Here is a 12,947-nt window from a genome sequence, read left to right as displayed (position 1 = left end):
CGTCAAGTCAGCTCAGCAAATATATAATCAGTACTTTAGCCATGTAAGGTTAAAGGTCCGTTATTTTCTTTTTAAAATAAAATATATTTTAGTTTTTAAAATTTATTCAATAAAGTACATATTTTCCTATAAATTCCCTACATATACATAAAGAGGTAAAAAATAAAAAAATAAAACTAAAAAAAAAACAACAAGCTGACAAACAAAAACAAAACAAAACAAAAAAACCAACCCCCAACCAAACCACAAAATTAAATGGAGATAGAAATCTGTCTGGTTTTTGTGACAGGGTGTGTTAACTGTGCCCCCTCCATCCCACGACCTCCCAACCCCTCACATCACACATTTTTGGGCAGTTTTCACATTGGCAACTTACCAGATAGACCTGCATTACAAAAAAAAAATATATAGATTTATATATATAGAACCATTGCGACTCATCCACAAAAATCACTACATACCAACAGAACCACAAAAAAAAAACATATTATAATAATAATAGAATGATATTTAAAAAATAAAAGACAACCCTTGCGTGTCCTAACATAAAAAGTGCAACCGGACCTTTTCTTTCTGGTTATTTCAGTTTGCAAACGGAATACTGGTATATTTGGGAAGGACTGCTGGAGAACAGCCGGGCTCCCTCCCCAGCCCCCCAGCCAGGTGAAGAGTTAAAGCTATTCTGTAAACATCGGAGTTTCCTCCTCGCGGAATTCACGCCACCTCTTCCTCCTCCTCGTCGTCATCTTCGGCCCCTTCGCCTCCACCCTCCCAACCCCTCGGATTTGGCCACCCCCCGCCCCGACGTGCCCTCTCCTTGCCCTCCTCGCCTCTCCAGCTCACAGCAGCCTCTCCCCCCTCACGCCCCGTGCGCCCATCGGATCCGTTATTAAATAAAAAGCTCGCTTTAACCCGTTTACAGTCCTTAAAACGCAGTGTCGGGGTGGAGGGGGGGGGGATGCACGGCCAGCCCCCCGGGCTAGGAGAAGATGTGGATGGATTGTGTGGCGGGCGCGTGGCACGCGGGGCACTGCGGCTGTGCACGGCCGCAGATGAGCAGGGCACACTCCATACAGAAGAGGTTGTGGCCGCAGGGCACCCGGGCGGCCATCACCTCGCTCTCCAGGCCCACCATGCACTCCCGTGAGCTCTTGCGGTGCCCGTCGGAGCTGCTGGAGGCGGTTGGCGAGCCCGAGGCGGCCGAGATGCTGCCGGGCAGCGAGGACGAGGGGGAGTAGCCGTGGCTGTTGGAGAAGGAGGAGAGCGAGCCCTGGGCGGGCAGCCAGGCCCGGGCGCCGGCGGGGTCGCGGGGGATGCGGCGGGCACAGGGGTGCTCCAGCCCCGCGCCGCCCTCGGGCAGGGTGGGCGAGTGGCGCGGCGTGGCCGGGCCGCTGTTGCGTCTCTGCGAGCTGTTGATGGAGGAGCAGCTGCTGAAGGCCTGCAGGGGGTTGCCCGAGCGCTCGAAGGGCGACCAGATGGTGGTGGTGGGCGTGGTGAGGTCGAGGGCCAAGAAGTCAAAGCCGAAGTCGCACTCCTCGGAGCCCAGCGGGGCCGGGGGCTCGCTGAAGGTGCTGTAGGGGCTGGTGGGGCTGGCGGCCGCCACCCGCCCGCTGTAGTAGGACTCGGTGGAGGCGCTGCCCAGGGAGCTGAGGCTGTCGTTGCGCAGGGCGGCCGAGGAGCGGTGGGCGGGGTGGGGGGCCTTGGCCCACGGGCTGCCCGCGCTGCCCTGCAGGTCGAGGCAGACGTCGGTGCCGTTGGAGTGGAAGTCGTTGTCGGCGTTGACGTCGATGAAGGAGCCTGTCCTCATGGTGATGTGCGCCTCGATCTCCTCCCGCGCGCGGTCCACGTTCTCGGGCATGCCCGTCACCTCGAACACGGGCTCCTTGTCCCGGCTGGGCGTCACGATGTAGGTGTGCGTCTGCTGCTGGATCCGCTTGATGGTGGCCCCCTTGGGCCCCACCACCAGCCCCACCACGCGGTACGGGACCCTCACCTGGATGGTGGTCTGGCCCGGCAGGTTGGGGGGTCCCTGCATGGCCCCCGTCAGCCCGTTCACTTTGTTGCGCGTGGCCCGGATCATGGAGAAGTGCTCGGCGGCCGAGAGGATCTCCCGCTTCGCCATCTCCACGTCCTCCTTCCTCCCGGTGACGATGAACACGGGCTCCTCGCCCCTCACCGGCGTCTTGATGTACGTGTTGGTCTTGGCACGCAGGGCTTTGATTTTGCAGCCTGCAGGGCAAGGAGGAGGGGGAGAGATGACACATCAGCACTGGTTCCACAGGGAACCTCTGCTCACCCGGGGTGGGGACATGCAGGACCGCCAGGAACCAGCAGGTCCCTTTGGTTCTGCGCCTGCAGCACAGACACCCTTGGGCAGAGGGGTCTCTCCTGCCTCCGAGGCAGATGAGGGCTCACAGTTCAGTGCTGGGGGGCTGCACTGCTCTCTCCAGGACATGCCAGACTCCTGGCACCGGCCTGACCCTCTGGGATTGAGGAGCAGCAGGACGCAGCCAGCAGCCCCGCTCCCAAGGGCTGGAACACGTGGGCTGAGGGGGGCCAGGGCAGGCAGCCATGGGGGCAGGGTCGGGGTCGCTGAAAGGGGGGGACGCTGGATTCACTCAGAGGGTGTTTAAGGAGGTACAAGGCAAAACAAGACACCAGGGTGGAAGGGAAAAAAACCGCTTGTCTGGATCCTGCAGGTCCTTTGACACCTCCCAGCCAGCAGCTGAACCTGAGGAACAGCCCTGGCTGCACTCCAGAGACAGCCCCAGAGGGCCGGGGGAGCTGGGGCTCCCCATGGTGGGGGGCACAGGCACCCCTTCCCCTCCCTGCCCCCAGGGAGGCATCCCCAGCACCGAGGCCGAGGTGCTCCCAGGGCACCCGCTCTCCCTGTTCTGGAAGGACCTGCTTCCTCCCCACGGGACGTGATTCAGCAGAGCCCGGCTGGGACGTGGAGCCCGGGACTGTGCTGCCAACTCTGCCAACTCTGCCTCGCACAGCCCCGGGCACGGCCCTGCCCCTTCCCCCCGCGGGCAAGCTGGGCTCTGGCTGCAGGTCCTGGCTGAATCCATCCAGCCAAAGGCTCCTGGGACCGGGACTACAAAAGGCTCCAACTCTCCTCTAGGACCACTTTTCACTGCCCCACTGAGGAGCCACCTGCAGCCGCCAGCACAGCCCCGCTCCCTGCACCCCCTGCCCTGATTGCATCCACTCTTAATTAAATGCCCCTGAGCCTGGCACAGCACACCCAGAGCTCAGCTCAGCCTGCCACTGGCACACAGGGGTGAGTGACCCCCTGCCTCCCACCTCCCTGAGCTCCGTGGGGCACCCAATGCAAAGCTGGAAGCCCACAGGGGTGGCAGGTGCCCGAGCAGAGCCCTGACATTGTCCCTGTGCATCACAAACGCTGCTGCAGGATCCACAGGGATAAACAGCTCGGCTCCTCCAGGCACAGCCGAGTGCCCAACTGGCTCCTCTGCTCCTCTGCAAACAGCTCGCTCGGGGCTCCCCTCCTCCTCCTCCTCCTCCTCCTCCTCCTCCTCCTCTTCCTAGATGCTCCCCGAGGAAGGGCAGGGCTGCTCTTCCAGCTGCAAGGCTGGAGAAGGGAGAGCCCTGGGAGGCTGAAGGGTCTCAGCACAAGAAGAATGCTGACCTGTTGGAGAGAGTCCAGAGGAGGCCACAGGGATGCTCCAAGGGCTGGAGCCCCTCTGCTCTGGAGCCAGGCTGGGAGAGCTGGGGGGGTTCACCTGGAGGAGAGAAGGCTCCAGGGAGAGCTGAGAGCCCCTTGCAGGGCCTAAAGGGGCTCCAGGAGAGCTGGAGAGGGACTGGGGACAAGGGATGGAGGGACAGAACAAGGGGAATGGCTTCCCAGTGCCAGAGGGCAGGGTGAGATGGGAGACTGGGAAGGAATTCTTCACTCTGTGGAAGTGGTGAGTGTATTGGGTTTGCATGGCCAGCTTCTGTCAGCAGCTGCCAGAAGCTTCTCCCCTGCCTGGCAGAGCCAATTCCAGCTGCTCCAGGATGGACCTGCTGCTGGCCAAGGCCCAGCCCAGCAGAGATGGTGGGAACACCCCTGGGATAATGTATTTAAGATGGGAAAAATGTTATTGAGCAGATGGAATTGGGTGCAGAGAGCAGAGTGAGAACATGGGAGAGGAACAGCCCTGCAGGGCCCCAGGGCAGGGCAGGAGGAGGGGCAGGAGGGGCTCCAGGCACTGGAGCTGAGGTTCCCCTGGGGCAGCCCATGGGGAGGGAGTTGTGCCCCTGCAGCACGTGGGGGGCCATGGGGTGCAGAGACCCCCCTGCAGCACGTGGAGGAGCCCATTCCAGAGCAGGGGATGCCCAAAGGAGGAGGTGACCCCCTGGGAAGCCCCTGCTGGAGCAGAGTCCTGGCACGGAGCTGCAGCCCCACGGAGAGAGGAGCCCAGGCTGGAGCAGCCTGTTCCTGAAGGACTGAGCCCATGGAAAGGGCCCCATGTTGAAGTTCATGGGGAACTGTCTCCCGTGGGAGGAATCCCAGGCTGGAGCAGGGGAAGGACTCCAACTCCTCTCCCTGAGCAGCAGCAGAAACAATCTGTGATAAACTGACCAGGACCCCCATTCCCATCTCTCTGCACCACTGGGAGGAGGAGGGAGAGTCCAGGAGAGGGAGGAGTGGGAAAAGGTGTATTTAAGATTTATTTGCCTTTTCACTGTCCTGCTCTGATTTTGTTAGTAATATATTCAATTAATATCCCCAGGTTGAGTCTGTTTTGCCCATGTTGGTGATCAGTGAGGGTTCTCTCCTTGTCCCTGTCTCAAGTCAGGAACCTTTGTTAGATTTTCTCTCCCCTGTCCACTTGTGGAGGGCAGTGATGGAGTGGCTTTGGTGGGCACCTGGAATCCAGGCAGGGTCAACCCACCACAGTGAGGCCCTGGCACAGGTTGCCCAGGGAAGCTGTGGCTGCCCCATCCCTGGGAGTGTCCAAGGCCAGGTTGGACGGGGCTTGGAGCACCCTGGGCTGGTGGGAGGTGTCCCTGCCCATGGCAGGGGGTGGGACTGGGTGGGCTTTAATGTCCCCTCAACCCAAACCATTCTGGGATTCTGTGACTCAGCCATGGCTGAGATGGCACAAGACCTTCAGTCAGGCCTGTCCCAGCCAGGTAAAGGTAAATCAATCCAGGCTCCCCAGCAGCCAGAGGGCAAACAGGAGCTGTGCTATTCCTGCTGCATTTCCCAGGGTATTAAACATCACGGATGACAAGAAGTAAAAAACTGTCACAGTAAGTGAGCAGCAGCAGCTGCCCTGGGTGTCCCAGCCCAGTTCTTTGGCAGCACTAACCCCTGGTGGGTTTATGGCTGGGGCACATGGCAGGGAAAGCAACAGCCCAGGGACTGGGGCAGGGCAGAACCATCAGAAGTGACATTTTTGGAAGCATGTGCCAGCCCCCATCAGGCTGCCCAGGGAGAGGTGCCTGCAACTCCCACGTTCCTCTCCCAGATTTACCCTGGTACCTGCTATAAGCTCTTCCCCTGCTCCAGTGCTTGGCAAACCAGGACAAGCCCAGGGCAGTGGGAAGGGGCCCTGCTGGTGCCTCCCAAGGTCCCAAATTCGCCCTTTGCAGCATCACAGAAACTTTCAATGTCCTGAGTTGAAAGAGACCCACAAGGATCATCAAGTCCAACCCCTGGCCCTGCACAGACACCCCAGCAATCCCACCCTGTCCCTCAGAGCGTTGTCCAAACCCTCCTGGAGCTCTGGCAGCCTTGGGGCCGTGCCCACTGCCCTGGGGAGCCTGGGCAGTGCCCCAGCACCCTGTGGGGGAAGAACCTTTCCCTGAGATCCAACCTAAATCTTCCCCTCTCTCTCCTGAAATGGCAATTTCATGATCCAAAGGCATCAGCAGCTCCAGGAGCTGCACAGGAGCCACGTCCCACAGGGGACACAGCACAGGGAGGTTCTTCCTCACTCCACTCCCTTGTGCCGGTGGCACCAGCGGGACCCAACTGATGCCATGGCAGCACAAGAGAGAGGAAGAGTTTATCCAGCTGCTCCTGTGAGCCCTTCCCAGGGACAAAGCCTGGGACAAAAATGAAAGGGGTGCCTGGTTTGACCCTCCTCAAACAAGTAGGGCAGGAAAAATGCTCCCAGCCTGCAGCTGCTGGACACTGCCAGGGCACCAATGGCACCAAATGCAGCCAGGGGGTGGGAGCTGATTCTCCCAGTTGACTGTAAATGGGGATGGCAACAGGAAACACTGTGGGAAAGGAGGCATTAGGCAGGGAAGGCACTGCCTGAGGCTGTGGGCTGGCACCAGCACCAGGAACTTGTGCCCGAGAGGAGCCTGGACGCACCAGGGAGCGCTGCTGGAAACTGGGAGGGAGCAGGGCCAGGACAGCACCACGGCCACACCCAGGGACCAACCTGTCCTGCCCTGTCCCCAGTCCCAAACTCTACCTGGGACACCCCTTGGCCACAGGGACTCCCCATGGTTGAGCCCCCCAGAGCCCCCTGAGAGCCAGAGGGACTCAAAGCACAAACTGGTGGTTTGACCTGCAACTGCAACTGGGGGAATCATGGAATGGTTTGGGTTGGAAGGACCTTAAAGTTCATCTTGTCCCTGCCATGGGCAATCTCCACTAGCCCAGGTTGCTCCAAGCCCCGTCCAACCTGGCCTTAGACACTTCCAGGGATGGGGCAGCCACAGCTGCTCTGGGAAACCTGGGACAGCCCCTCCCCACCCTCACAGCCAACAATTCCTTCCCAATATCCCATATCACCCTGCCCTCTGGCACTGGGAAGCCATTCCCCTTGTCCTGTCCCTCCATCCCTTGTCCCCAGTCCCTCTCCAGCTCTCCTGGAGCCCCTTTAGGCCCTGCAAGGGGCTCTCAGGTCTCCCTGGATCCTTCTCTCCTCCAGGTGAACCCCCCCAGCTCTCCCAGCCTGGCTCCAGAGCAGAGGGGCTCCAGCCCTTGGAGCATCTCTGCGGCCTCCTCTGGACTTGTTCCTGCAGTTCCACGTCTTTCTTGTGCTTAGAATGATCCAGACCAGTATGAGATGTCTCAGATGAGCCCCTGCAAGTCCCACCCCAGCCCACTGTGATACCATCCTGGATGGCTGCATCCTCTGGAGCTGCTGCAGGAACAGGGCCATGGTGAAGGGGGCCATGGAAAGACCTGGGGCTGCCCAGCAGTGCCAGTGACCCCCTCACAGGCAGTGCCAGACCTCAGCCCAGCAGCAGCAGCAGCAGCTGGCATCCCCACATTCCCCTTGCCAAGGGCCAGAGCTGCATCAGTGGCGACAGGGCAGGAGAACAAGGTGCCAGACTCTGCTACAAGTCTCCAGCCAAAGTGGCTTTAAAGGCACTTTTCAGATCCAAATGAAAACACCTCAAAACCAGGGGTGGGATGAGAGGACAGACCCAGGGATGCCTTAGCTCCAACAGCTCCTTCTCAACACCAGAGCCTGGGTCTCACCAGAGCCCGAGGGTGACTCAGTTGTAGAGTCCCTGTGGGCACAAACTCATCTTGACATCCCGTGGCCATTCTCAGCTGCCAGCAAACACCCACATTCCAGAGATGTCCAGCCCAAGGAGTCACAGCCCCCTGTGCCACCACACCCAGCTCTGCCACATGGAGGGTACCTATGGAAGGAGGGAGTTGGACTCTCCTCCCAACCCTCCCCCCCAGCCCTCTCCCTCCCCCTCAGGCTCCAGACTCCATATCCTTCTCTTCCACCCTCTACTCATCCTATATAGCTCCTGCCACACTCCACTCCACACAAGTGCCCTGGCTGGGCCTGTCCCACCTGCCCTCAGGCTGGGAAATCACTACTTTCTGGCAAGAAACAGAATCCCAAGGGATTCTCCCCAGCACGATGCACCCCAGGAACAGCAGCTGCTCTCCCTGAACGTCCTTTCTGAGCATCACCAAAGAGAACTTGGCCCCCTGCAAGGAGCCCCAGTCTGATCAGGGCTGCAAGAGCCCAGGAGAACCAGCACAACACTGGGGCAGTGGGTGGGAAGGGCCTCTCCATCCTCACACCCACGCCGGAGATGAGGGAGCCCACAGCTCATCCACGTGCTGACCCCCAGCACGGCCCAGGCAGCACCTGCACCAACATCAGGTGCCTCCTGCACACCAGGAGGGCAGAGCCAGCCCACTGCCCTGCCCAGACCACGGCTCCACTTGCCCAAGGAGGTCTGTGCTGGCCATGCCCAGCTCTGAGGTGGGAAAACCCAAGAAAGGTGTGACAGAGCTTTTCTGGAAGAGCCTCTGATGGCATCACCCTGGAGGATGGGGTCTGTCACAGCCTCTGGAGCCCTCTCACACCTTGTGCCTGGCCCTCTGGAGTGTGTCACCCGCTCTCTTCCTCTTCCCCAGCTCTGCAGCATCTCTTGGCCTCTGATCCAGAGTTCCAGAGCTCCCAGTTCCCTTTGTAACTGGTGAATGGCACAGGATGGGCCAGGAGTGGGGCCAGGCATGGAGGAGAACAGGCTGCACCTCCATTGCAGCTCATCCCCTTCTTCCCAAGCACTTCTTCCCACCTCTGCACACAGTAATGAATTCATCCTGCAGCCCTGCTGCGGGAGGCAAGCACATCACACCTTGGCTTCTTCTCCAGGCACCTGGGAGAGCGAGGCAGGCAGGCTGGGCTCCTCCCCTGGGGACACAGGGTGCAGCCAGAGCCAGAGCAGAGCACAGGCAGATCCTTCAGCGACCAGATCCATACGTGTGACCACCCTCAGGAGTTCCCAGCTCTGCTATGACCAAAGGAGGTGGGAGGAGGCAGCCAGGAGGACGTGCCAGGTGCCTCAAGGGATGTGACACCACAGGCAGGAGACAGCAGAGAGCCCAGGGCTCCAAAAGGGAGGATTCATCCCACCCCTGTGATCCACTGCAAGGTTACAGGTGCTTGGGCTGGCCCAGGGGGGGCCCGTGGTCTCCCTGTGCATCCTCCAAGCACCAGAACGCTGCCTGCACTGTTCCATCCTTCCCTGGATCTCCCCTTTGAGCAACCCAGCGTCTTCTATAAATGGCAACTTTCCTTTTGCAGAGCTGTGACAGCCCCTGCGTGTCACAGATGGGGAGAGGAGCCGTGGCTCCATCCCACGGGAGGCACATGGCACGGGAGGGGCGAGCAGAGCCCGGGGCCCTCGGCTGCACCCCCTCGGCCTCGCTGGGGCAGGAGCTGCTGACAATGCCCCTCGAAAGCCAGGGCAGCAGGAAACCACCCCAGCACAGTCCTGGCAGCTCCAACACCTGCCCCACGCTCCCCAGTGGTCCCCACCATAATCGATCACAGCTCTCTGCTGGGTGGCCAGAGGAGCCCACGCCGCTGCCTTCAGTGCCCACAGCACTTTTTGGAGATGGTCCCTCCCACGGCAGGAGTCATGAACGGGCTTGCACGGCCAGGGAATCCCGCCTGGCCACGCTGCCTGTGGGCAGCTGTGTGGGCAGGGGGAGGCTGCAGATCCCAGCTGGCAGACTGTGCCATCGCCGATGCCAATCTGGACACGGGGCCATGGCAATTGCTCCTCCAGCTCAGGCAAGGAAACACTGATTTGCTTTAGAGAACAAAGGTTTACCTGCTGGGCCGCTGCTGCTCCTTGGGGAAAGGTTTAAATTAGGGGATCTGGAGAAGAGAAATTGAAGAAAAAGGAGAAGTAGGAGAAATCGTGTCCCATTGGCTCTGTCCCAGCTCAGACTGCACAGACACCCACGTGCTGGTCCCGGCTGCCAGGGCCTCCCTGGTCCCCACTCACCAGGGCAGCGAGGGGCTGCTGGGTCTGGGGACAGCAGGACAGGTCTCAAAGTTCCCCAAGAGCTGCTCCTCAGCACAGGGTGTGCGGGGAGAGAACCTGAGCTCTGCCCCAACTCCAGTCCCTTCCAGGGCACCAATATCCACATCTTCATCCCCTCCTGTGTTCTGAGCACGGTGGCACCACAAGTGTCTGTCCCTGTGTCATGGCCAGGCTGGGCAGTGCAGGGAAGACAAGAGTGACAGGGACACAGTCTGGGTGACCTGATCCTGCCTTGCAGTGTCACTACAGCAATGCCAGGCCCAGCCAAGCACCACAAGGCTCGGCCCTGCAGTCAGACCCTGCTGCCACGGGGCTGCCAAAACTGAGGGAGACCCACCCAAGGACCAGAAGGACCCGGGAGACAGCACAGGGAGGATGAGTAGGGCTCTGCTTGATGTGAGCCCCAGGAAACGACCTCGGTATTGCCTCTGCTCAGGCTAAACCAGCCTCACACAGCCTTGGTTTAATCCAGCTGCTGGCGGCACCGGAGAGCAGCCGGAGCACAAAGACACTGTGCTGCCAGCCCTGTCCCCTCACTGCTGCCCACCAGTGTGACCAGGGCAGCTGAGTCCCTCTCCACATCAAAAACCCAGCGTGAGGCCCCTGCACGGCATCCCAACAGGCTGAGCCCAGGAAAGGGGCAGGAAACACGTGGGGGAACCCCTGGGGAGAGCTGTTCCTGCCCGTGGGCCGGGGCAGCAGCAGGTACCTCCAGCCCATGGCTGGGTTCAGGTCCCCTCCAAGCCCACCAGCGGGACACAGCCAGCACCCCACATCAAGCTGGTGTAATAATTCCTTTGGCAACACTTTTTCCGCAAGCCCTCGGAGCTTAGTGAGCCCCCAAACTCCGCCCAAGGCAGTCGAGGCAGGTACCTGGCTGCCCACTGAACTCCTTGGTGGTGCTGGAGGTGCAGCACCGAGGTCTCACCACACCGAAACACCCAGGGGAAGGTGCCAACCGGCAGCTCCCGGCCCCAAACGCGGCCGCTCCTCCGCCCTCCTCCAGCCGGCAGGACCGGCGGGTTCCCCGGCACAGGTTTGCTTTCAAGTTGTTGGACCCCAGGGCTCTGCGGAGCCCGTCGGTGAAGCCACCAAACCCAGGTCTCCGTGCAGCCGCGGGAGGAGGAGGATCCTCCGAGCAGGGCGCGGTGCCACACTCCTCTCCCTCTCCTCTCCTCTGGCTCTGCCCCGGCCGGGTCCGGCAGCTCGGGGGGACCCCGCGGCCGGGCCGGTGGGACCGGAGAGGGGGTGCCTGGAAAGTTGGGAGGCCGGGAAGCGGGGCCGGCTGGGAGGCAGCGCAGGCCAATGGGAAGCGCAGAGCATGATGTCACCGCGCTCATCACAGCATGGCTCTGGCTAACAAAGAGAACAATGAGCCTGCCCAGCTCCCCGCTTCCCTCCGCGAAAAAAAAGCCCCCCGACCCCCGGCCCGCAGCCCCCCGGCCGGGGAGGGGTGGGAGCCGCGGGGGAGGGCAGGGCCGGGGTGCCAGACCCCACCCGGCCAAAACGCTCCAGAGGTCACGCTCCCCGCGAGGGGATTCCTGCCGGGATCCCTGCAGGCAGCGGCTCCCTTCCTTCTCCTTTCTTTTCCTTAAATCCTCCGCCTCGGGGTCTTTTCTTTTTGATTTTCCAAGGTGTAACTTCGGTTTATTTGGGATTTCCCGGAGACAAAAGCCCACTCCAGGCACACCCACCCGGACGAGGGCTGGGGCGGCCTTTTGTGACAGCTGGGTGCGAGGGGCTCCGCGCCCCCGGAGCTCCGGCCGCCCACGGACGAGCGGGTTAACGACCGTTTACACCGGATTTATCGTCGGGATTTACAAACTGAAGTCCGAGATAAGCGGCACTGTTCACACACCGGGGCTGAGATACGGAGCCTGGAGGGGAGGGGGCAGAAGCACAACTACAATGAAAGCAAAGAAAGCTCCGTGTCCTGGCAGCTCCAGCGGACGCGCGTGGCTCCCGGGAACTTTCCGGTGATCCCACCCCGGCCGTTCTCCCGCACCGCGGAGTTCTATCGCTATTTACCGGCGGCTCGGCGGCGCCGCGGCTCCCGGGACCCGCGGCCGAGTTTCGGGGCCGCCGCCGCGAAGTTTCCGCCTCCGCACGGAGACAAAGCCCCGGAGCCGCCCCGGCCCGAGGGGGGGTCCCCGCGCCCCCCGGTGCCCCCCGCGCCGCGTTACCTTGCCGGCCCACGATCTCGGCGACGTGCTCGGAGCTGGGCACGGGCACGCACTCGGTCATGTTCACGCTCTTCTTCCTGCTGGCCGGCGGCTCCCCGAGCAGCGCGGGCGGCCCCAGCGGCGGGGCCAGGCTGCCGAAGGCGCCCGGGGCGGGGGCCGGGGCCGGCCCCGGGGATGATCCGCCGCGCTCCCGCTCCCTTAGGCCGCCCGGCCCCGCGGCCCCCGCCGGCTCCTCCGCGCCCTCCAGCCCCAGCAGCGACAGCTGGTCCAGCGCGAACCTCAGCGCGGCGGCTTCGCCCTGCGCCGCCGGCCCCGGCGGCCCCTCCCGCTCCCGGCCGGGCTCGGGCTCCGGCGGCGGGTCCTGCCCGGCGGAGGGCGGCGGCGGCGGGCTGAGCAGGGTGAGGCAGCGCGGCGGGCCGCGGGCCGGCTGCCCGGGCTCGGGCTGGTACAGGGAGCCGGGCATGGCGCGGAGCGAGCGGGCCGGGGCCGGGGCGGTGCCGCTGCCCGGGGCCGCCGCCGCCGCCTCCTGCGCCCCCCGCCCCGCCCGCCGATGGGCCGCGCCGCGCCCGCCGCGCGCATGCGCCGCGGAGCCCCGCCCACCGAAAGGGGGCGCGCCCCCGTCGCCCGGAGCTCCGCCCACCCCGGCCACACCCATAAGGCCACGCCCACCCCGGAGGGAGCCGCGACCCCCACCCGGCACAGCCCGAAAATCCGAGGGGGGGGTGTCGGACATCCCGGGGGATCCGAGGGTGCCCCCGGGGCTCTGAGCATCCCCAGGGCAGCGCCGAGCAGCGCGGGGAGGGAAGCGGGGGTCGAGCATCCCGGCGGCTCCGAGTATCGCGGCGGGAGGAGGGGGAGAGACCATTCTGGGGGGTGCTCTGAGCATCCCGAGGGGGGCTTCGAGCATCGCGGGGGGGGGAGTCGAGCATCCCGGAGGGTCCGAGCATCTGGGGGCTACCTCCGAGTATCGCGGGGGAGAGA

The 12,947-nt window shown here is 62.4% G+C and overlaps 1 protein-coding gene across 1 annotated transcript; it reads right to left on the bottom strand.

The window, feature by feature from the left end:
* Nucleotides 1-812: 812 nt before the first annotated feature.
* On the bottom strand, nucleotides 813-12,459 carry MEX3D (mex-3 RNA binding family member D). The gene is made up of 2 exons (XM_027746910.2): nucleotides 11,967-12,459; nucleotides 813-2,229 (listed from the first exon to the last, which is right to left on the bottom strand). Exons 1-2 carry the CDS (start codon nucleotides 12,427-12,429, stop codon nucleotides 980-982), a joined length of 1,713 nt encoding a protein of 570 aa, XP_027602711.2. The 5' UTR covers nucleotides 12,430-12,459; the 3' UTR covers nucleotides 813-979.
* Between the last annotated feature and the right edge of the window lie 488 nt (nucleotides 12,460-12,947).

Source organism: Pipra filicauda, unplaced genomic scaffold (assembly GCF_003945595.2).
Source record: "Pipra filicauda isolate LSUMZ 115617 unplaced genomic scaffold, ASM394559v2 scaffold577_size276649_pilon, whole genome shotgun sequence".
Lineage (NCBI taxonomy): Eukaryota > Metazoa > Chordata > Aves > Passeriformes > Pipridae > Pipra > Pipra filicauda.
Note: the sequence above shows the minus strand (reverse complement) of the source record. Positions and strands in the feature narration are given on the sequence as shown.